At 39.9% G+C, this 22,983-nt stretch overlaps 1 protein-coding gene across 4 annotated transcripts in view; it reads right to left on the bottom strand.

The window, feature by feature from the left end:
• Positions 1 to 22,983, bottom strand: part of HGL1 (heteroglycan glucosidase 1) — a 276,953-nt gene that overhangs the window by 214,025 nt on the left and 39,945 nt on the right. For 2 of the 4 annotated variants that reach the window (XM_089459848.1, XM_089459850.1), the window contains exons 2-3: positions 417 to 741; positions 163 to 231 (exon numbers count right to left, since the gene is read on the bottom strand). In XM_089459848.1, the coding sequence (XP_089315974.1) occupies positions 163 to 231; positions 417 to 741 (394 nt within the window). Of the gene's footprint in view, positions 1 to 162; positions 232 to 416; positions 746 to 22,983 lie in introns of all 4 variants that reach the window. The other 2 variants (XM_089459847.1, XM_089459849.1) reach the window with 1 other exon arrangement.

Consider the following 22,983-nt stretch of genomic DNA (forward strand, 5'->3'; position numbering starts at 1 on the left):
AACATAATCATGTGAATTTGATTAATGCATCAAAATTCCACGCACAGAAAATCTAAAAAATGCTGCTAATGCAATGGTTTGTTACAGACATTGTTCAAAGCAATCTCAGCTAGAACCAAAAAAAGTACAGATAAATCAATTACTTCCATTTAAGTTACTCACCCGCTTGCCTGTTCGCTCCAGGGAACCACTAACCTCTCCAGAACCATAAATGGAAGAACCATGAGGAAGCTACATCATAATATGTCAGATAGAGATATATTAGCTTAAATTGGAAGGGTACAACTGCCCAAAAAGGATCCAAAAACATCAGCAAAATTGGCATTCGGTACAACCAAACACATTCTATCTTGTTTATAAGAAGCCTCTCTGTATATTATGTGAACAATTTCACAGATTAGGAGATGTTCTCAAACCTCAATGGTAACAACTTGTTGTCCTTGCAGACATTCACAAATTGGAATGTACTCCGGCACCTTGTGCATAGAAACTTCAAGGAGAGAATCTCTAGCCTTAGGATCTACAAATGATAAACTTGGAAATGCATATTTTCTTGCATCTCCATCATAATCAAAGCGATAAACATCTTCTTCAAGGATAGGCATGAAAACCATCTTCCTCGAGTGCTCCATCTTTCCAGTTCCTTGTGGATCTTCCTGGCCAACCATTCCCGATGTTAACTGCTGATTTTCCAAGTAGGATAGATTTCTCTGCTGGGATTTGTTCTTATCACAATGGTCCCTGTCTGTTTCAAACTTAAGTTAGGAAACGTTCCTGCCTGTCATCCACATTTCTAGTGTTTTATTCTATTTACAATAAATAGCATAGCCTTGTGTTTCCTAGCATGCTTCACTTATCTTTACATTTTACTGCCATCTACTTTCACTAATTTCTTTCCCTACTCCAAGTTCCCTGTGGGCAAAGATGCTCCATCTGCAAGCTTTGAGAATTCAGTATCAACATAAGTATAGGTAGATAAAGTATCTATTATCCATTACAGGTGTCCATTTATTCGAGTAAGTTAATTACATTGGTTCATTGCTCCACTTAGAAAAATCAAGTCACTAAGTGATTCAACTCAATGTAATCCATCTCATCAACCGTTGTACAATTAGAGATCCACAGAAGGTGTTATAGTTTCATGCATTGCTGCAAAGTAGGAGGAAGAAAACAAACTAAAGCAACTGGAACAAATATATAATAAAGTAAATTGGAAGTTGCATTGTTCTGAGTCTGGATTTTAGTCAACAAAAATAACTGTTACTGGTATAAAACAAGAAGAAATAATAAAAGCTGCTATTTTTGCGAAGTTAAATAAGAAGTTGCGCAGTTCAGAAAGTCAATCTTAAAGAGTAAATGGTAAACAAAATTTTCATAGTGTCATGACAGCCAACACTACACCAATTGTTAGGCATGAATAAGAAATACAATGAAAAAAATTTAAACAAATATAGATTTCAGATACTTTAAATGTTTTCAGTTCGTCTTTGAAAGTCCTATTCTTCCATATGACAATGCATGGAAAATTTACCTTAGTTGGCATTTTAACTATAAATAATGCAAGCTTGGAGACCTGCTCCTAAGGCTTGCAAATGCTCTCGGGTGAAAAGATCAGCATGGAGATTGTTATAGCACAGAATGGAAAGACAATCTGAGGAATAACAAGTAACAAGGAAAGCTCATACCTTAATCTCTATTTGGCTACACTTGGAATATTATTTGTCAGTTGGCTATCATTGGAAACCATCCTTGTTAGTTCACTTACAGGGGAAGCCACCAATCATTACTAGCATGTAACACATGGCAACACCCCAGAAGGCAGCCGCCATGTAGCAGGCGTTGGGTATAGATTAAGTACCAACATGAACATGAAGATAAAAACATCATATGAACAAAAAGACATCTCTTGATCCTTGAATGATGCACATGTATGTCTGGGCAGCTGCAAAAGGGGCTGCCAACATTTCCATGGCCATCTCTTAGGGCATACCTATGATTTTTCTCTCCTGTCTATCTAATACATTTCTACAGTCATCTCTTAGGCCATAATTCTTTGACCCCTTTTACCCATTCAGGTTATCCTTTGCTTCATTGTGTTTTTTGGGCAGCTTATTTTATTAAATATTTTTTTAAATTTTACCAGTACTACTCTTAATCGGGGATTTATTAGGTGCTAATGTACACTCTACCGATTAATCCTTGTAATTTTTACAGTCCCGATGGCCATATTTAGCCACTATTAGACATTAAGATTCATCCTAAATTAAAGTCAAATTGAAATGTATATGAAAATTCAAAGATGGTCAACTACAAGCTCATTGAATGAACATCAATGTTACCAGACTCGGAATCGGCAATAAATCGGCGAGGCAAAAGAGCGAAGAGTTTTAATCGGATCGGGAAAAAATCGGCAAAAAATCGTTGAATTCATTAAATAAAAATATACACATATATTGAATTAAAAAAAAAAAAAAACCATTTTTCATTAATATTGGGTAAAGGCATATCCAAACAATGCATAATATCAATAGATGTCCAAAATATCATGAATGAATAAGTATCTCATATATGTTATGAGTCCAAACATGATCCAAAGCACTGAGTCTTGAGTCCTTAGAAGCATATGCTTCTAAAAGTTTACAAAAAACTGCATACTAATCAGAAAAAAATCAGCAACTAAGAGTCTAAGACTCTTAAGAGTGAGAACTAAAAGCGATTCCTTCCACTCCTTCGCTTGCTTGACTCTCAAAGTTCTCCAAGTCATGAAGGCTTAAAAGAGGAGGCTCATCTAATTGAACCCAGTTTGCCGCATTTGTAGTTTGCAAATCTAACTCTTCAAAGTTGATTGGTGAATGATCCATACCTGTCATTATCATGAGGCATTGAAATGTGAATTAAAGTTTCACTTTGAAGTTTGAACTTTAAAGTACGAACTAGATTATGAAACCTTCAAATTCAAGCTCTCGAGTCTCACCTAGTATTTGTTTGTTGCGAAGTCGTAGATTGTAATGGACAAATACAAGGTCATTCAAGTGTTTTTGTGTCAATCGGTTGCGTTTCATAGAATGTATTTTCTCAAACATGCTCTAGTTGCGTTCACAACCTAAAGCATTGCATGCTTGGTTTAAGATTCGAATGGCAAATCTCTTCAAATTTGGCGTACCACTACCAAAGTTTTGCCACCAAAGACCTAGCAAGTGGTAAGGGTTTGTGAGTAGAAGTACTAAATAGTAAAAACTTAAAAAGAAAAGAAAATTTAATAAAACATTTAACATACAAAATAAAGTTTAAACAAATTTAATGAATTCATGAAGCCTTCAAGCTGGGTACCTGGCAACATCTTAGACCTTTGTCTTACAGCACTGGTATAGGCAAACAATTTAGATGACACCCTATAATCTTGTAGTTGGGAAAAGACACGACTTTGATGTTCTGGATCAGGGAAGCACCTTTCCATGCATGTCATAAGTCCTCTGCCAACCTCCCCATCCTCATTAAATTTGCTCTTATCATAAAAATATTGTGGGTTTAAGAAGTACCCGACAATATGTAAGGGGGAATGCAATTGCCTATCCCAACGTGCATCTATAGTGTCCCAAAGAGGCATATACTTTGTCTCATCATCCCCATATCTCCTTTTGATGGCCTCCTTTGCGAGATCCATCGCCTCATAAATGTAACCCATAGCGGGTTTGTCACCATCAACCATCTTGAAAGTTCAAGCATTCAAATTTAAAGAAATATGAAACATTGTAAATAAAAAGAAGCTTGAAATGAAATTTAAAAAATGCAAAAGTTAAAAGACTTGAAGTACCTGAGAACTCTAACAAGGGACTCCGTCACAGCAAGAATCTCTTCGACATCTTTCCAGAAACCATCATTAAACACAAGTGCAGCAATTTCGATGCCTTCAAGGGTCTTGGAATGTTTAGATCCCATCCACTCAGGTCCCAATAACATCCTCTTCAGATTTATCTTTTGCTCAACCACAGATTGCAAAGATATGAAATTTGTTGCAAATCTAGTCACTGCAGGTCGAACAATTTATTTACTTTCAGTGTATTTTCTCATAGCGTTTAGGACAATAGTGTGATTGTATAGGTATTTGGTTATGGATTTTGCCTTCTCCACAACCTCATGTATCCAATGAAGCTTACCAATGTCCTCAAGCATTAAATCTATGCAATGGGCAGCACAAGAGGTCCAAAAAATAGTGGGGTGCCTAATCTCAAAAAGTCTACCAACAGCCATATAATTAGCTGCATTATCGATGACAATTTGTACAACATGTTCTTCTCCCACTTCTTGAACGACTTCCTCCATCTCACAGATAAGTTGGGCAGTCTTAACCTTGTCTGAAGCATCCACTGATTTGAGAAACATTGAACCTGCGGGACAAGATACAAGGAAATTTATTAAAGTTCTATTCCTCTGATCTGTCCATCCATCACTCATGATGGTGCACCCTGTTTCTACCCATGATGAACGAAACTCAGCTAGCACAAGCATGACATCTTCAACACTCTCTAACAACATATCTATCCTAAGGCTCTCTGATGTAGGGGCTTTAAACCCTGGACCTGCAATAGCAATTGCATCAATCATAGCTTGCCAATAAGGACTTTTGGCACAGTGGAAAGGTATGTCGGAATAGTACCAAAAGTTAGCAATGGCCTTCCTTGCCTGACTATGGATATTTTTTTTCCAACCAGTGGCATCCAAGGTAGGTTGGGAACTGGGTTTTGTGCGGGGAGCAAAAAAGGTGTTTATGTTTCCACCTCCAGTGTTGAAGGAAGGAGTCGAAGGACTCGTATGGCCTTGAGTTTGACTTGGCCTTGGAGGCATGTGTGGGAAACTTGGGAACGACATTGAGGATCCAACAGAGTGAGGTGACATGGGGCTAGTGGTAGAAAAACTACAACTCCAAGAGTTCCTATTTCAGTATTTTGCTTTTCTTTCTTGGCATTATGCTAATCTAACATATCAAGGGCCAAGGTTGCTTGGTGTTTGACATTATCGTCAACGTTGCTACAAAGACCTATATCATGGCCAGGTATTTGTGCAAGGTGGAACTTGAATCTATAAATGCGTCCACTACATTTCGTTTTGCAAAATTTACAAAGAAGCCCGGGGTCTCCGGGAATCTTGTCACAATAAGCCCAAGCAAAGTCCTTCTCCCTCGGCATTGTTGTTGCTTTGAAGTTTGAACTTGTGTTTAATTTGTGGCTTCTGTTAAGATTTGGAGTCATGGCTGCTATTTAATTTGTGGCTCCTGTGAAAGACAATAAAAAATCAAATTTAAAAATGATCCGAAAATTTAAAATATGCTAGAAATCTAAAAAATTAAATGAAGACAGATGTCAATAAACATATAGAAATGTTGCCTTTCAATAAAACCAGAAAAACATATTGCTTGATACATGAAATGCAGGTTACATATTGCTTGATATTATATATTATATATTTAGAAAACATGCAGAACCCTGGTTTTATTCAATGGAGCACAACATAGCTCTAAAAATTGGCACAAAAGCACACCAAGAAAGTGCCATGTCATGCTGAAAGGCCAAAGTGCAGTACTGCCTTTTGCTGGTTGAGAACAGTCATAACAGCGACACAGATGACATGCGAAGCAGACCAAAAAATGGCACTTTAACTGCTTGAAAATTCCTTAAGAAGTGCGTCTCCTTACCAAGCAAACATACTCAACACCCTATCTCATGCGAAAGAGATCCAAAAACTGTGCTCTCCATCACACCAACAGCAGTAACAATAGCACCCTGACCCTCCTCTAAGGTTGACTTATCTCTCATTAAATCTCGAAAAAGGTGCTTGGAATAAGTAATTTTCAAGCTTGTTTATTGATCATGCAAAATAACAGAAAGTCTTCACAGGGGAATTTGACTTAGCCTGAGGTGTAAGCAACCTCCATATGTTGGTCCTCCATGTGCATATCCCAAGAACGTAGCTTAGGGAGTAAGCTACCTCATTAGACGTGGATTTGAAATAGATCTGATATGCTTCATATCAGAGTTGGAAAACAGTGCAATCTGTTTCTCAAAGGCAATGGAAATTTATTGTATCAAGCAATATGTTTTTGGCATTTGCATAATATTAAAAATTTGGTTCTTCTTTAAACTTTTCAGATAACTATCACAATTGTAAACTGCCCTATTTTCCCATCTCTTGATACATTATCATTTGAATGGATTGCCATAATTGAGCACCTTGATTCATAATCAGAGTTCCATTTACCCAAGTACTTAGCTTGATCCCTGTAGGATGTTGCACCTTAGTGCTACATAATCTACATGTTGCTCAACAGGTGAAAAAGAAAGGTCAGAACTCAAGGCAAATAACAGCCACACTGTTAATACGTATTCAGGACTAGAAATACTGCTGTAGATAACAAATTTCTGTGAGTTTGCAGGCTGTTTGCATGATGAGAGTCGAGACAGGTCCACATTTCAATGATTAGTGGAGAATGCAATCTGAAACTTTCAGCCCATTAATACAGATTCTATGTTGGGTTTGAAATAACTTAATAAGATTCGAAATGGAAACCTCTGCTTTATTTACTGCACATTACAGCTTTGAGAACTTAAAATGAATACCTCACTGTTCACGCAGGTTACCTCAGGGCTCATGCAGGTGTATGTCAACAATCCGGCTCTGTGGCATCGAATGCGGCTCTGCGACGTCGAATGCAGCTCTACGATGTAACCGTGTCTGTCAACAATCCGGCTTTGCGGTGTATGGAATGCCTTTGCGGCTCTGCGGTGTATGTAATATGTATTGTCAACAATCCGGCTCTGCGGTGTCTGGACTCTGAACTATGAAATAGCTCTACGACGTAACCGATAAACTTACAAAGCGACAATCCGAAACCCAAAACCCGATAAACCCTAAACCCAAAACTGGCGGGACTCGGGAAAAAAACGCGGAATCGGCAAAATCGGAATAATCGCCATACTCGCGAGTCAAACTCGCGTTGACCACGAGTCAAACTTGATCAACGCGATTTGACTCGCAAAGATTCGACTCGGATCATTTCATGGGCGAGCAGAGTTAGAATAGCGAGTAATCGGCAAAATCGGCGATTCCTGTTTCACTGATGAACATCTAATGAATTATGAAACCTTAGTGATGGCATTATTATAATATAGTTCCCTGTTTGACACTTTGAATGGAAAGATTCTTTACAACAAGTGGAAGCCAAGAAAACATGCCCACCATTTGATCCCCGTGCGCTCCCTGGAGGACTAAGGCTATTTCATGCAATTTGAGAGTGGAGATTTCCACAGTTGATCATATTGTTAGAGAACTTTCGGAAAAAACTATGTAGATGTTTACCTTGTTTGACTTTTCGAGTGGACACTCCACCCATCATCAGGGACTAGAAAGCAAACAGATGATGAGAGTGAATAATGATCAGACCTTAAACAAAAATTGGTAAGGCATAAGAGTAACGTTCAAAAAAAAATTAACTAATAAAATAAACGGTCAAGAATCAAAGAATTATTAAATTATTAATTGTATTACAAAATGATCCAAAGGATTAAAAATTAATTGAATAAACCAGTCAAAACGGCTAAAAAGAGGAAAATAATAAAAAAGGATTATTAAAATTTTATTGAATAAAACGGTAAAAAAAAAGAGAAAAATTGGGGGTGAGGGGGAGGGGGAGGGGTTTGTTAGATAAAAGAAAAGAGATTAATTGAAATATGGATGTAAATATAATATTTTCCCTCCAACTATAATATCAATTACAATGATATATATAATATAAATAATACCCTAATAGCAATAGTCCTAATAATAATATTCTTAATAGCCATAGTCCTAATGTTAATATTTCTGCTCCTAATAATAATACTAACATTTCATCTTCTAATAATATTATTAAAAAGAGATCAATTCCTAATATTATTAGAAAATCAAATCCACATCAACAAAGACCCCAAGAAAGTCACTCTACTCATTCACTCATAGCCAAATTATAGAAGACAAAAATCACAGAAATTTCAGACTTGCTAAGGAATTTCTACCCAAATCCAACCATGAGAAAATGAGAGGAAGTGCACCTTTATTTATAGAGGTGCTCAACTTCCTTCATAATAAAATATTAATTTTTAAAGCTAAGAGCCCCAAATCTAGCCTATGGAGGAGCAAAAGTCCCTCTTCAACAATTAATTAACCTAAAATAATACAAAATGGGGCTTTTAAAGCCACATGTAAAAAATCTAGGGGGCATGAACCAGTTTTACAAACATCCTGATTTTATTGTGATAAAATCCCGAAATTGTGATTTTTTGGCCTAGCCGACGTTTGTCGATTTTTAATGATATTTTGGCGGTATCTTAATTTTGTCGTTTGCTGATTTTTAACGATATTTTCCTGATTTTTACGATATTTTGGTTTTTCAAACCCTTGTCGATTTTATCCCAATGTCGATGTTTGCAACATGGGCATGAACCCACAAAATTGATCCATCTCCATAAATGAGGGGATACGCAGGGGCTTTGCTGCAGCATCCAGCCTCCAGAGGCTCTTCACTCACATGCCTTCTTCAAGCAAACTTCAAATCTGTCATCAACCATCCTCTAGGCTCCTTCATATGTTGGCATAAGGGCTCCAATTGTCGTTTTCCAAGTGGGTAAGGGGGCCTTCAGGGTGACAATTCTCCTCCACGAATTTTGTATGTAATTTCCAAGCCCTCCTACAAAACAAATGTGGGGGCTTCAAAGTGGACACATCCAACCTACAAAAGGATCTTCAAAGCATCCAAAGGATCATCCGAATTGGTTGTTGCAATGTGCAATCAATCCTCCCAATTGATCAAGATAGCATGTCTCCTATGAAATATCCCATGTCCTCCAATTTGGCAACACTTGTTTCCACTTTATTGATCAAATCTTACCAGCAATGTAGGCCAACTTTGTTCACAGTTTAAGTTGGCTTAAGTGAAAACTTATATCAGGTTGGCCCTATTGCCTCAAAATCTAGCAAGCCTTGTGAGAGGCCTCACAAGGCAAAGGCCAAGCCTTGTTGCAACAATGAGGGAAATTGCCATTGTACCCTCAGCAATCTTCCTCTTGCTCTTTAGTGGAATTGAACTACAAGAGAGGCTTCCAAGTGATCACCTAAAGGGTATTCTAGGTTATATGGATGAAGATGATGTAAATATAAGCTAAGCAAAGACACTCTTCAATGGACAAAGACAATTATTTTTGTAAAGGAACAGCGTATCATACACCAAGCCTAGTAAAAAGGCATGGGTGACCTAAGGTTTCAAGATGTGTAGCAACAAAGGAATTTTTAGGCATACAAACACCAAAGAAAGGGTTTACAAATGATAAATTCAACAAAGGAGAAAGAAACCCCTCAAATTAAGCCATAAGTTTAAGCCCTAGCTAGGGTTAGGGTTTTTCTAGAGCAAAAATTACTTAGAGAGGATGAGTCAACCCTTCTAGGGCAGATTTAACCATGCAAAAGGCTAGATTTTGAGTGAGATGGCTTAACAAGTTTAAATCCAAGTCTATTTAGCTCCAACATTCATCCAAGGATGCCCTAATTAAATTCAGCCCTACAAAATAGACTTAGCAGCTTGCCTTGAAGGACTTAGAAAATAAAAGGAAAGGAAATTATTGGGGTTTTTGAAGTATTTGACCAACACTAAAGATGCAAGTGCCTATCCTTACTTGGGTGATGAAGTCTTTAGGGCTAAGTTTAGGAGAAAATGAATTAATGCTTAGAGTAAGGGGGAAAACCATGTTTTCACTTGTACAAAGCCTAACTATCTTCTATAATGCCCCACTTAAATCTTATCATGCAAATTTTATTAATGTTTACATTACCTGAAAATATTGAGAAATATTTGGTGAATACCTTCATTATTGGAAACTATAAATTTATTTACTAATATAAAATTCATTATGCCTATTTTATTCCCAACTTGCCTTCTCAAATTGAATCTTAGGTAGAATATGGTCTCCTTCCATTATTTCAAATTATATATATATTCATCTCACATTCTCAAATGTACTCTCACATTTACTTAGGAGAAGACATGGTCCTCTCCATTTAATTACATCTCACAATCTCAAATGTACTCTGACATTTACTAGGGAGAAAACATGGTCCTCTCCATTTAATTACATCTCACATTCCCAAATGTACTCTCACATTTACTTGGGAGAAGACATAGTCCTCTCCATTTAATTACATCTCACAATCCCAAATGTACTCTCACATTCCCAAATGTACTCTCACATTACTTGGAGAGAAGACATGGTTCTCTCCCATTAATTTCCCAATTTTATATTCATATCACATTTCCAAATGTACTCTCAGATTTACTTGGGAGAAGAGAAGCAACTATAAGGATGGAAGAGAAGTTAATGACATTAATGAGAGGTGGTTGAGGTGGAGAAGAGAAGGAGGATATAAAAAGGGAAGGAGGAAGGGAGAAAAGGGGGCATGTGGGGGTCTTGCTTTGATTTTGGGGTTGGTTGTGATTTGGGTTGGCTGTGATTTTAGGATTGCTGTGATTTTGGGAGAGCTAAAGGAACCTGTGGAGGTTTCTTGGGCTTAGAGTTTGGAGGTATTATTGTTTATCTTGGTCTGGATTATTCATCTTGGACACACACTACATCTGGTTGGACTTGGGCTCGGAGGGCTAGGGAACCTGTGGAGGTTTATTGGGCTAGGAGTTATTTCCTAGTTGGCTGGGGGTAAATCCAGTTGGGTTAGTCAAGAGGAGCGTTCAGCAGGAGCAGCAGCTGAAAGGCATCTCCACTAGCCACCGATACAGGTATTCCTCTATAGATTACTCATGTAAATTATTGAAATGAAATGCTCACTATAAGTTATAGAGATTAGAATGTAAATAGTAAAATTTTCATTGTTTAAAAATCTTGTAAGAAAGTAAATTATTGTCTCTTATTGCATTTAAATTCCAGAGAAATAGATATGTTAGAAGACCCTAGGATAAGGCCTTACATCTTCTTTGTGAGGAGAGAAAATAAATTGGGGAATCTCTCTAAGAGTTCCCCTATGGATTTCAAGGAAAATAAATTTAACATGCAACAATCAAACAAGATTTTCCATAAATAATATCCATTTAGACATGAAACAAAGAAAACCCTAGCAATAATCAATTACATGAAAAAACATTAAAAATCTGCAATTAAACTTACAATTCTTCCATGAAATAACCTTCTTTCAATCCCAAAAAGACATCTCCAAGACAAAATCAATCTCCAATAGCAATAGCTCCAAAAAGATCACATCTCCACAAGTAGCGAGTTTACACAAGGCTAAGTCAATCTCTTTAAAGGAGGTTGAAATCCATGAGTGATGATGAAAAGATACAATGGAGTGATCCTCTGTTGAAATAGTAGCAAGAAATGGATTCCTTGATTTGTGCCTTAATTCAAGGAGTCAAATCGAGTTTCTTCTTTGGCATGCTCGATTTCCTAAAGAACAGGAAAATTCCAAAAAATTAGGACGAGCTATGATGCAATTAACTAGTGTGTTGAAGTGGAAGGCCGAGTTATTTGTCTTCTAGTGCGAGTTGATTGAGGAAAAGGATGAGTGGTTGAGTCTCAAGTCCTAGATTTGAGATAGAACAAGTTGCATGAGTAGTTAACTTAGTTAACTCGATGAATCACAAAAGCAATTTTCCTCAATTAGAAACTTACTAACTTTAGCCATTTGAATTGCATTAAAAGGAGGAACAAAGGCATAATTTGTATCATAATTGAGCACAAGTTTGTGTGTTTCTTGTGAGAGAAAGGTGCCAAGAGACCTTGTGTGAATTGTTGGAGAGGAAATCAATTCCTTAAGGAAGTGAACATAGAAATAGGAGGTCCCCTATTTAACAAGAGGAGAATTTGCGCGAGGAATTCAGGCTCCTAATGTGCACAGATTTAGGAGGAAAGGATCAGCATTCTTGCAGGTTGTTTCAAGCCTACTTCAAGGCTAAGAAATCATTGTATTCTCTATTGAAGAAAAGTGTTTTTTGTAAGAGATCTATTGCTCATTCTTCTTCAATAAAATTCTCAAGCAAGTGAGTGTTTTCCCAATTGGGTTTGTTAGAAAATGTAAAATGGCAGCTATTATATCTTATTTTCTTTATCCTTGATACTTGCTTGTGAATCTTATCTTCTTTATGTTCTTTAGTTAGATCTTTTCACGAAACAATACCAAGAAACAACAATAACAAAAGAGGACAGAGATATAGGCTCTTAGCCAAGGAAAAACCCGTCCAAAGGGAAAACTCATAAACTCTTCTCTTCTTAAAATCTGCTTCAAATGAGAAACAAAACCCAATCCCTAGACCAAGTCCTCCTCCCAGTACCAAGTCAGCCCTTCCTCAAGTCCTTTCTTAAATCTGCACAAAATTGTTACACACTGCGACTTCAACCTACCAACTACTTGTTGAGAAATCTAGGGCAGCTAGATTAGGGAGATTTCTCTTACTTTGATAACTACTTGTGATGTTCTTTTACTTAACTTGATGTACTTGTAGTTAGCTTCTTTGTTTACTTGATTATTATTGTGTTCTTTTCATCAAACAGCTACCAAACTATGAAGATCCATGAGACAAGAGGACACAACATGTAGGTTGCTAGCCAAGGCCAAAACCTCTCCTCTTGAGAGGAAAACCCACAAGAATTCTTCTCTTCTTATAGAATCTTCAAATGGCGAATTCCAAGACCTAAGACCCTTGTCAAAGACCCCTCCAAGACCAAGACAACCCTTCCCTTGATGAGCTTCTCTTCCTCAAAGTTAACACCAATCAAACTGCTTGAAAAACTTCAGACTTTGTCCTCTCCTTCAGATTTTCAGCCATTGCTTCAGGTTTGTAATTTTCGACCTCTTTTGCATAAACCCTAATTTGGCACATGTGAGAAAAGATGGTGAATAATGTCTCTTTCTTCCTTCGCTTGGGGAGTTGATTCTTCCTTAGTAATTCAGCTTGCAAGATGATCCTTTTGACACCTGATTTCGGCCTACAATATGACTGCAATATTTTGGTCTTTGTTGCAATAATTTATGCCCAAACTCCTTCGCACATGTGAGGAATTGTAGTCCAAAAACTCAAATTTCGATTTCACTTTTGTCTCTTTGTTTCTCCTTCTTCTTCGTCGTTTTTGGTCTGCTTTTTCTTCGTTTATAGAACTTCTTGGATGCTCTTTTCAAATGAGGTCGAGCTCTTATATATATAGGCTTCTCATGGGATCAAGTTGCTCTTCATGAGGCCCACTTGTCCCTTGTAGGCCGACTTCCCTTCTTGCAAGCTGACTTGGTCTTGGAGGAGAATATTTGACACTTTTTGACTTAGATAAATTTCTTTTACATGATACAACATGCCCAATAGGGTCTTTACATATGACAATGACTTCTTTGACTCCTAGAATTTATGACAAAGACCTAGAAGCACTCAATGGGTGCTTGACCTATAAATAAAATGATCTTAAGCATGACGCCCATGCTACAAAATAACAATAATAAAATTTATTTTTCTCTTTACATCGAATACATAATCATGATTACATTAGACGTTATGAATACCTAACCTAGCTACAAACTTCAACACTCCCTCTTAACTAGGGAGGTATTCATAGTACATACAAGGTACTTGGACATTCTCATACTAAAGAATTTTCATAAGAAGAGTCAGATTGGTAAGCCATCTCATAAGCTATTTATTCAGCTTATATCAGTGCATCTCATCATATCAACTAGCATTGTCATATAGCAAGGCCTTGACTAACAGCTCTATCTCTCCACTAGATTAGAGCACAATGTTGGGGAGACAATGACTAATAGACACCTTCATCATTGTCTCTCAAGGCACATACCCCATTCAGATGTTCACAAGGTATGTCCTTCTAGGATCATTCCCATCTTGGATTTACACATCCTCATGGAATTTCCTCTTCGACTACTCTTACCTATTGGATGCCCTACCTCATCCTCAAAGAGTATCGAAATCAATCTCAAATGCTTACCCAATCCTCCATTCTTTCTTCATAACATGAAGACAAGAATGATGTGTCTATCTCTCCCTCTCAACTAGGGAGGATCTACTCATTCCTATAAAAGGAATATACCCAAGCTCCCTCTTAACAAGGGACTTGTTTCCAACAGCAGCTATCTACTTTTCTATCAACTGCTTGTAGGTATCCTTCTTTTAACATCATCATTTCATGGATGAACTTCAACTTCTTCATCATGGAGCCTTCTTCTTCATCACTTCTTCATAAGGCATCGGCCATCTTCTACATCACTTCCCTTAAACAAAAATATCGTGTTGAACCAATAGTCATGTCATCCTTCTCTTCATCGAGAAGTGTTCTTCTAGTCCACATCTAGCTATCCTTCATACAGCTACCTCTTCCAAGTTATGCATCTTTCAGGATCTTCCATCCAATCCTACAAGTACTAGGTCTAGGTGACTTTCTACAACCCTTTTTCGGTAGCCCTGTAACAACCCAAACAGATGCTTTCAAAAATCAAAATGAACATTAAATCAAAAGTTACCTCTTTATGATGGCCTTTCATCATGACATCAGCTTCTAGCAACATCAAAATCCTTTCGCACATGGTAAGAATCCATCTCCAAGACATACAATACCAAGGTTCTCCTTTTTCCAACATACACATCAGGGTTTTCATACCTTCTCCATGGAGATGTCATAGCTTATCCTTCTAGTAATCAGATGGCGATCACTTATCTTATCTTACGTGACTATAGATACATTTTTCACGAACTCTTCTTTCACCTTTTTCGCAAATTGCTTTCTAGGGATCTTCTATACATAGTTCCTTTATCATAGGAATTGTTACCCACCACTTCGTGGGTGATATCTCCAGGAGAATTTTTTCTCCATCATGAACCTCAGTCGGCAGCCAGCATCCCCTTGCAGCCTCCTACTAGCTCATTGTGCCATTTCTCAGCCACCTGAGCTAGCCATGTGATCCCTCACCCACCTGTACTGATCGTATGTTTGAAGGTGGGCCTCCCGAATATAAAAGTATATATGTCTTATCATTTGGTAATTGAGTATTGGGTTTACTTATCATGGATACTTCTAGGTATGGATTGATGGGGGGATTTGGCGGAAAGGGTGGGCTTAGTTTGTGCTCTTGTCCCCTTGATCCATTTTGGATGTTACGCTTGGATCTTAGTCCCGTGGGATCTCCTTTATTGACCATTTGGTTCTAGGGTGGTACTACTTGGGAAACCCCGACTTTGGGTGTGTGGTCCCGCTCCTTTATCTGCATATATTACTCCCTTTCCACTCACTATACCCCATTCATCATTTCTCCCACCTGGGTCCACATTTCCATTCTGGGTCCACATAGAGCCAGCCTTCCTATCCCCTTGCCCCCACCTTGTGTCAAGCCTGGAATGATGCCCCGGAGGTTGAAGTAGTTAAAAAAAAAAAAGCATAATTGGCCACATTTAACAGGAAATTGTACCACAAAATGCAAAAGATGGTCGGGACAAAATAATTAGCACGTGGGAAAAAGCCAATACATGAGATCTACCCCAAACCATGGTCATCACCCTGGTTCTGTAGGCCCTAACTAAGCCTCCTTTATCATTCAAGAACCCATGATTGTCCCAACCACTGGAGGGAAATGAATCGCCATACCTTAAAACGGGTAATCACTGCCATATCTTACACATCATGCTCTTGCCCTTTGAGACCCGAGCAGTTAATTAAAGAAAATCCATAAAAAGCAAAAGGCATATAAGGAAGGGTGGAAAAATCAAGGTCGGGGCACCTCATGTACCACGATTGCTCCCTCCTACATATTACATACCCAGATGTGGGCTTCCCCTTATCTAGCTACCCCTATGCCCCAATATGTGGCCCAAGATTGGCCCTCTTATTCCCCATTCCTTTCCACTTATTTATCACTTTCCACCCCCATTAGAGGGATGTACCTTAGACATACTATCCCCTTTAAGAACTGAAACCACCTAATAAGATACTTGGTTAACCCCCTTTGGAGCTTGGAGACATTAGCACATGCCAAAGCCCACTACAGAAGGGCATGCCATTATGAAGTGCCCACTTTGTTATCCATTTTTTGTAAACTCTTTTACCCTATTATTTTTGTTGATTTTGGGTAGCATCGAATGTGCTTTAGCCATGAAAATTGATGGAGAGGCTAAAGCACATGAAATCTCCAAGACCCAGAATGGGTTTGGGCAGATTCTAACCGGTTTGGGAGATATTAAAATAATTAATATTTTTAATGGAGTTCCTAAGTTTAAACTTAGGAAAAATAAAATATTAATGGGTATTAATATAAAACTGGGTTAGAATGTTCCAGAAGACATAGATCAAGCCAAATCTAATCTTAGCTGTTGATTAGAGATTTAATCTCGGTCGTTGATGGACCAATGAGAAAAGTATAAGAGGAGGCTTGAGGGTCAATTGGAGAATACACCAGAGTGATCAGTCATTATATTCTCTAGAGCATGGTTTGCTAAGAGAGACAGAATCAGTGATCAGCAGCGAGGGGCAGTGAATACATAACAGAGAGGCAGAGTTAGTACCGAGAAATAACGCAGAGGCAGAGACGCAGACGTAGAACCAGCAAGAGCCACGGAGAGGGCCAGAGTGACTGCGCAGAGGGCCAAAGGGCTTGCATGGGTGACGCAGAGGGCCAAACAGGCAGCGCAGAGCATCTATAGGCTGACGCAGAGGGTTCTAGGCTGACGCAGAGCCTCAGAGAGGCATTGGAGGATTTTCGTGGGGCAGACTAGGTGCTGGTGAACCGGGTAGGGTGATGCAGTCCCTATCAGAGTGACACATAGTAGTGGAAGTTGTAATTGTTGTTGTGGGATCGTTCATCCGGTGATTTATTAGCCGGAATATTCATCTCCGAGGAGAGGTACTACTGCCAAGGGCATTCTCTGTTGGGTGAGCCATTTCTGGCATCCTGGTTGTATTCAGAAAACTGCATAATAATAAAACCCTCTGAATAGTTGCATCGATTTTCCCAAGTTGGGTTTTTCCGGGGACATTGGTCCAAAATTAACGATGTCACTTGTGTGCTTGTTTTCTTTCAGTTGATGCTCTATAGATGTTGATATTATACTTGTGTTTATTTTCAGTATTTACATGGTAAATAACTTGTTAAGTAATTGAACAAGTAGAAAGAAATAAACCAGATAGTACAAGAAGAATTTCTAACGGGTTAAACTTAGAAATTCCAACATGGTATCAGAGCATGGTTGCAGATCACAGGATAACTGAAGGCATCAGCTAGCAGAGCAGTAGCAGCAGATTCAGCTGTCCCGAGTGACAGAGTTGATCCGTGCAGAAGGCGATAGAGGAAGGAGTGACGCAGAAGAACTGTGTCATCAGTTCGAGCCAAGAGGAGGATCAACGCAGAGGCAGAGAGGAGCAGATCTGACCTACGCAGTGCTTGGTCATTTTTCTTAGTCAGGAAGGATCAACACTGTGGCCAGGAGGTGCAGATTTTGCCAGTGCCGGGATTGCGCAGAGCCTAGAGGCTCAGTCCTTCAGTTGCTGGGGCATAGGAGGTTGTGGGTAATTTGCGGAGCGAAGCTGGTGGGGTACTGTGGTCAAAACAGTTCCTAACAGGGCAAGACCAAGGAGGAGGGAGTTGTTGCCGAGGCAGATTTATATCCAAGGAATCCTGATTAGTGTCAGACGATTGGAGTGGGGCAACTTGACATTGGCAGAAGGATTCCCAGAAGGGAAATCGAGACTCAAAGGGAGTCGAACCAAGAACTTACAGGTGAGAAGTTGAGAGACTCGGAGGAGTCAAAAGAGGAGTAGCGAGATGGTCATGAATGGGCTGAGCGATCAGGATAGGATGGACGAAACATCCAACTTCGTGGTCTGGAAGCCCAGGATCTTGTCCATTCTAGACAGATATTGCATCAAGGACTCCGCCTTGAAAACGATAGCGATCTCAGTTGACCCAACTGAAAATGAGAAGTACGAGGAGGCAATGGGTAGGGCGAAGTGCATCATCCTTGATGGGGTCAAGGATCATGTGGTGCCACATATTGCCAAAAAGGATACTGGAAATGAGATGTGGGAGGCCCTGAAGAAATTGTACCAGCATACTTCCGTGCAAAGGAAGATGTTACTTGAAAATCAGTTGCGGTCATACCAAATGCAGAAGGGAGAGAAGATAGATATCTTCCTCGGTCGATTGAAGGAGATCCGAGACCAGCTGACTTCCATAGGGGCCACGCCGAATGAGGAGATGTCGGTGAGGACCGTACTAAAAGCAGTTTCTGAGGATCAGGAAGTGTTTGTCCAGAGCATACTGGGCAGGTCGAAGCTTCCAGATTGGGAAGAACTATAGGCGACTCTTCGTCAAGAAGAGATCAAACGGCTGACTAAGGCAGGGAGTAGCGGTAAAGGGGTCAGGGTCAAGAAGGAGGAAGAAGAGGATGCGGCTCTAGCATCTGCGAGAAAGCAAGAGAAGCGGAAGAAGGACCTCTCCCAGGTCAAGTGCTTCCATTGTGGGGAATTGGGTCATTTTGCGAACCAGTCTCCAAGGAAGAAGAGCAAGGGAGAGTCTTCTGAGACCAAGGAAACGCTGGCAAGGGCGGAGAAAGAAGTCGAGGAAGATGATGATTGTGCCATGAGTGCTCATGTGCTACTTGAGAAGACGTGGGAAGACATCGAGTTGTAGTTAGACGAACTACAGACGATGAGGGACAGGATCCTTGAGGCACCCAACCTCTTGGATTATACCTTGCTATGGAAACCCCGAAGAGGAGTAGCGGGACCGGAGGATATCGGTAAAGACAGATGCGGATGAAGCAACGGAGAGTGCTACAGTGCAGAAGTCCCATGGCAGTGCGAGGCTAGCAGGTTGCAACAGTGCGAGGGGCACGGGAGTGTTGCACTAGTGCAGGATCGCACAGAGAGGTGTGTAACGGTGCGAGATGCAGGGAGTTGTTGCAGCAGCGCAGAGATCAGTAGGGGAGCACTTGTTAGCGGTAGAGGGAGCTTCAGCATCAGAGTGTCTCTAGCCTGACAAAGATGTCAAAGTTGGGAGGATCAGTTACTTACTTCTCGGTAACTGAGTTGCAGTGCAACAGTTAGCAGTGGCAGTGCTATGGGAAGCACAATGCAGCATGATGAGAGGGGATGCAATGCAGATGCAGTGTTGGGAGGATGGACCAGCAACAACACGGATGTAGAGGGAGCTGCCATACAGATGCAGCAGTTGCAGTGGCAGGGCCATGGGCAGCAGTACTGGATGCAGCAATGCAGAGGATGTTGGGCAGGGAGGCCTAGCATCAGTGCAGGGACCGATGCTGGATAATCAAGGTGATGCTCAATGTGGAGTATTACTAGAGCATAGTCCTTGCTAAGAGGGAGTGTTGATTTGGGGTAGCATCAAATATGCTCTAGCCATGAAAATTGGTGGAGAGGCTAAAGCACATGAAATCTCCAAGACCCAGAAAGGGTTTGGGTAGATTCTAACCGGTTTGGAAGATATTTAAATAATTAATATTTTCAATGGAGTTCCTAAGTCTAAACTTAGGAAAAATAAAATATTAATGGTTATTAATAGAAAACTGGCTTAGAATGTTCCAAAAGACATGGATCAAGCCAAATCTAATCTTAGCCATTGATTAGATATTTAATCTTGACCGTTGATGGACCAACGAGAAAAGTATAAGAGGAGGCTTGAGGGTCAATTGGAGAATACACCAGAGTGATCAGTCATTCTATTCTCTAGAGCAGGGTTTGCTAAGAGATATAGAATCAGTGATCAATCACGAGGGGCAGTGAATACATAGCAAAGAGGCAGAGTTAGTACCGAGAGACAATGCAGAGGCAGAGAGGCAGACGTAGAACCAGAAGGAGCCACGCAGAGGACCAGAGTGACTGCGCAGAGGGCCAGAGGGCCTGCATGGATGACGCAGAGGGCCAGAGAGGTAGCGCAGAGCATCTATAGGCTGACGCAAAGGCTAGCAAAAGAGGCGTTGGACGATTTTCGTGGGGAAGACTAGGCGTTGGTGAGCCGGGTAGGGTGACGCAGTCCCTATCAAAGTGACGCAGAGCAATGGAAGTTGCAATTGTTGTTGTGGGATCGTTCATCCAGTGATTTATCAGTCGGAATATCTATCTCCGAGGAGAGGTACTACTACCAAGGGCATTCTCTGTTGGGTGAGACATTTCTAGCACCCTGGTTGTATTCTGAATTCTACATAATAATAAAACCCAAAGAATAGCTGCATCAATTTTCCCAAGTTGGGTTTTTCTAGGGACATTGGTCCAAAAATAACGGTGTCACTTGTGTCTTTGTTTTCTTTCAGTTGATGATCCGTAGATGTTGATATTGTACTTGTGTTTATTTTCAGTATTTACATGGTAAATAACTTGTTAAGTACTTGTGTGTTTGTTTTCTTTCAGTTGATGATCTGTAGATGTTGATATTGTACTTGTGTTTATTTTCAGTATTTACATGGTAAATGACTTGTTAAGTAATTGAACAAGTAGGAAGAAATAAACCAGGTAGTATAGGAAGAATATCTAACAGGTTAAACTTAGAAATTCCAACAATTTTAATGAATGGTTGTACTGGAAGACTAGGCGACGCATTGGATCTTATGCAGGATTACAGGAGGTTTCCATTTGGATTTGGTCTCCCTCTACATGATCCTAACCCCCCGAGGTCTACATTGGCACATATAGGGTGTGCATAGAGAGCCATTGGCCTCCACAACAGTAGACAACACCCCACAGATCTTCACCAATGCTCAGAGACTACTAGCGATCTACTTTTGGGATGATGGTGATATGCTTGGTACATTGTTCCCAACAGACCCCCGCAGGAGCCCCACACTCTTGGCAGGTTTCCCAAGACTTGTACGATATCATGGCAGCATTCTTTCCACCACTCGAACCCTTGCAGAGGATCTACAGGCATCTCTGATTCATATGGAGACCCATGGGGTCATTTTGTACCCTCAGACCCACTGGGTGCACCACAAGTCTACTACTTGGAGAACAAGGGGCCAACTCCTTGCCATCATATTCCGAGTAATTTATTCCTCAGTATGGCACTTTAGGACATTATTAGACCTTTGGAGGGCCCCACGACATGTACATATTATTATTTGGCCCCTTGTGAGACTTATTTATACACTTGTGAGCTAGTTTGGTGGGCTTGTCACCAATAGGGGTTTTATTTGCACATTATTTTATCATTAAGGGCTAATGTAGGCCCATAGGCTAATTCGAACTCCTTAGGAGGCTATATATTGATGTTTGATACATTCAATTGGATCATCACTTCACTTGGGATCTCTCTAAACATAGAGAACTTTGCATTTTTTCCTAAAAGGATATTTTTTTGGAGATGGACGAATTTTGATGTATGGATTTGGGTTATTTTTCTTATCTTGGAGCTTTGTATTGCAAAAAAAATGCTTGTTGGATATATTCTATAACGTTGTAAGCAAATTTTGAAGTTATTATTCTTGTTGCTGCATACTACTAAAATTAGGGCTAGTTGTTGCATAATTGAAATGTGGAATTAAGCATGTTTTAGCTAATTTAATGTATGGGCCAATGTTATATGAATGAAATGTCCTAGAGATTATTTGTCTCGATAAGCTTGCATCATTTGCTTTGAAGTATAAATGCTTGAAGGTCACTTTTCTTTTCTTTCTCTCAACATTGGATGAAGCTGACTTTCCGGGCCTCCTTGATCAAAAAACTAAGTTCTTACTCATCATCATCCTTGACTCCATATCCCCAAGTGAATTAGGCATTAATCCCTCAAAAAAGGTGATCATTTTAGCCCTATTTTTACCCTTTTCCCTCTTTTCCCTTGGTCTAGCCCCATTAGGTCACCTAGGGCATCAATTTCCTAGGAATTGACCCAAAGAAAAATTTCGATCTCCTGCAGGCTACTATGTTGGTGGGTCCCCTCCCTCTCCAAATTTGAGGCAATTCTAACAGTGGAATCTCCGGGAATCCCATGCCCTAGCTCTAGAATCGAATTTTGCCTATGCATCCCCAAGGCTAGACCTCAACGGGATTAATTCAACCTTTTGAAGTAAATATTCTTGTTTGGTCCTTTCCTTTCACCTTGTCCAGGATAGGAACATCATTGGTTGCTACATTCAATCCCTGAACCTGGACTGGGTCCACTTAGCCCCGTGTGGTCCCACTTCTCAATAAATATTATTTGTCAAGGACCATTTGGGAATCCAAGTTTCCCAAGGATTATAGGGATTGAGAACCTCGTCTATAAGCCTATTCCTTCTCCCTCAACCTCCAATGCTCACCCCTTAACCCCTGGAGGACCAAGTCCCTTACTTTAGGAGCAAGCAATTTCCATTCTTCATTCCATCCTTGGGAAAGGGTTTCTAGGGTCATTTTCCACCTATCCATTGACATATACTTTACAAGTGATCGCTACACTACCGGGACTCCTCCCATCGGTGAAATTTCGTAAAGAGTAGGGAGACTTAGATGTGGTGAGAGTGGGCTAACGCTCCACTGTTGCCCTTAACCTAGCAGTTGCCCTCTTAGGAACCCCTTGTAGGTCCCCTATTGGTTTGAGTGGTAACGTTCTGGCCCTGTTGCCAGGGACACGAAATGTGTGTTTTGCTCCCCATACGACATATTAACATATCATTACTAACGACTCCATTGGAAGAACGAAGCCCTAGTTCTTCATTGAAGTTTAAGGTCGATGCTTGTTGGGTAAAGCAAACATTTTTATATGCATCTTTAATTTCACCCTGGCGACACCTACATATGTTTCATGTATACCTCAAATAGGTTGTCATTCTTTTGAAAATTTCCCGCTTTGGACATTGCTAGCATCTTTATACATCCTAATCATGTCGCGGGAAAGATGGTACGTGGGGTGCCCGTGTTTGATGGTAATCCACTCTCTGCAACTGACTACGTAGAAAAATTTAATGCAAATGCTTCAAGA

Source organism: Pinus tabuliformis, chromosome 7 (assembly GCF_031772625.1).
Source record: "Pinus tabuliformis cultivar Carrire ecotype Pingquan chromosome 7, CPIR1, whole genome shotgun sequence".
Lineage (NCBI taxonomy): Eukaryota > Viridiplantae > Streptophyta > Pinopsida > Pinales > Pinaceae > Pinus > Pinus tabuliformis.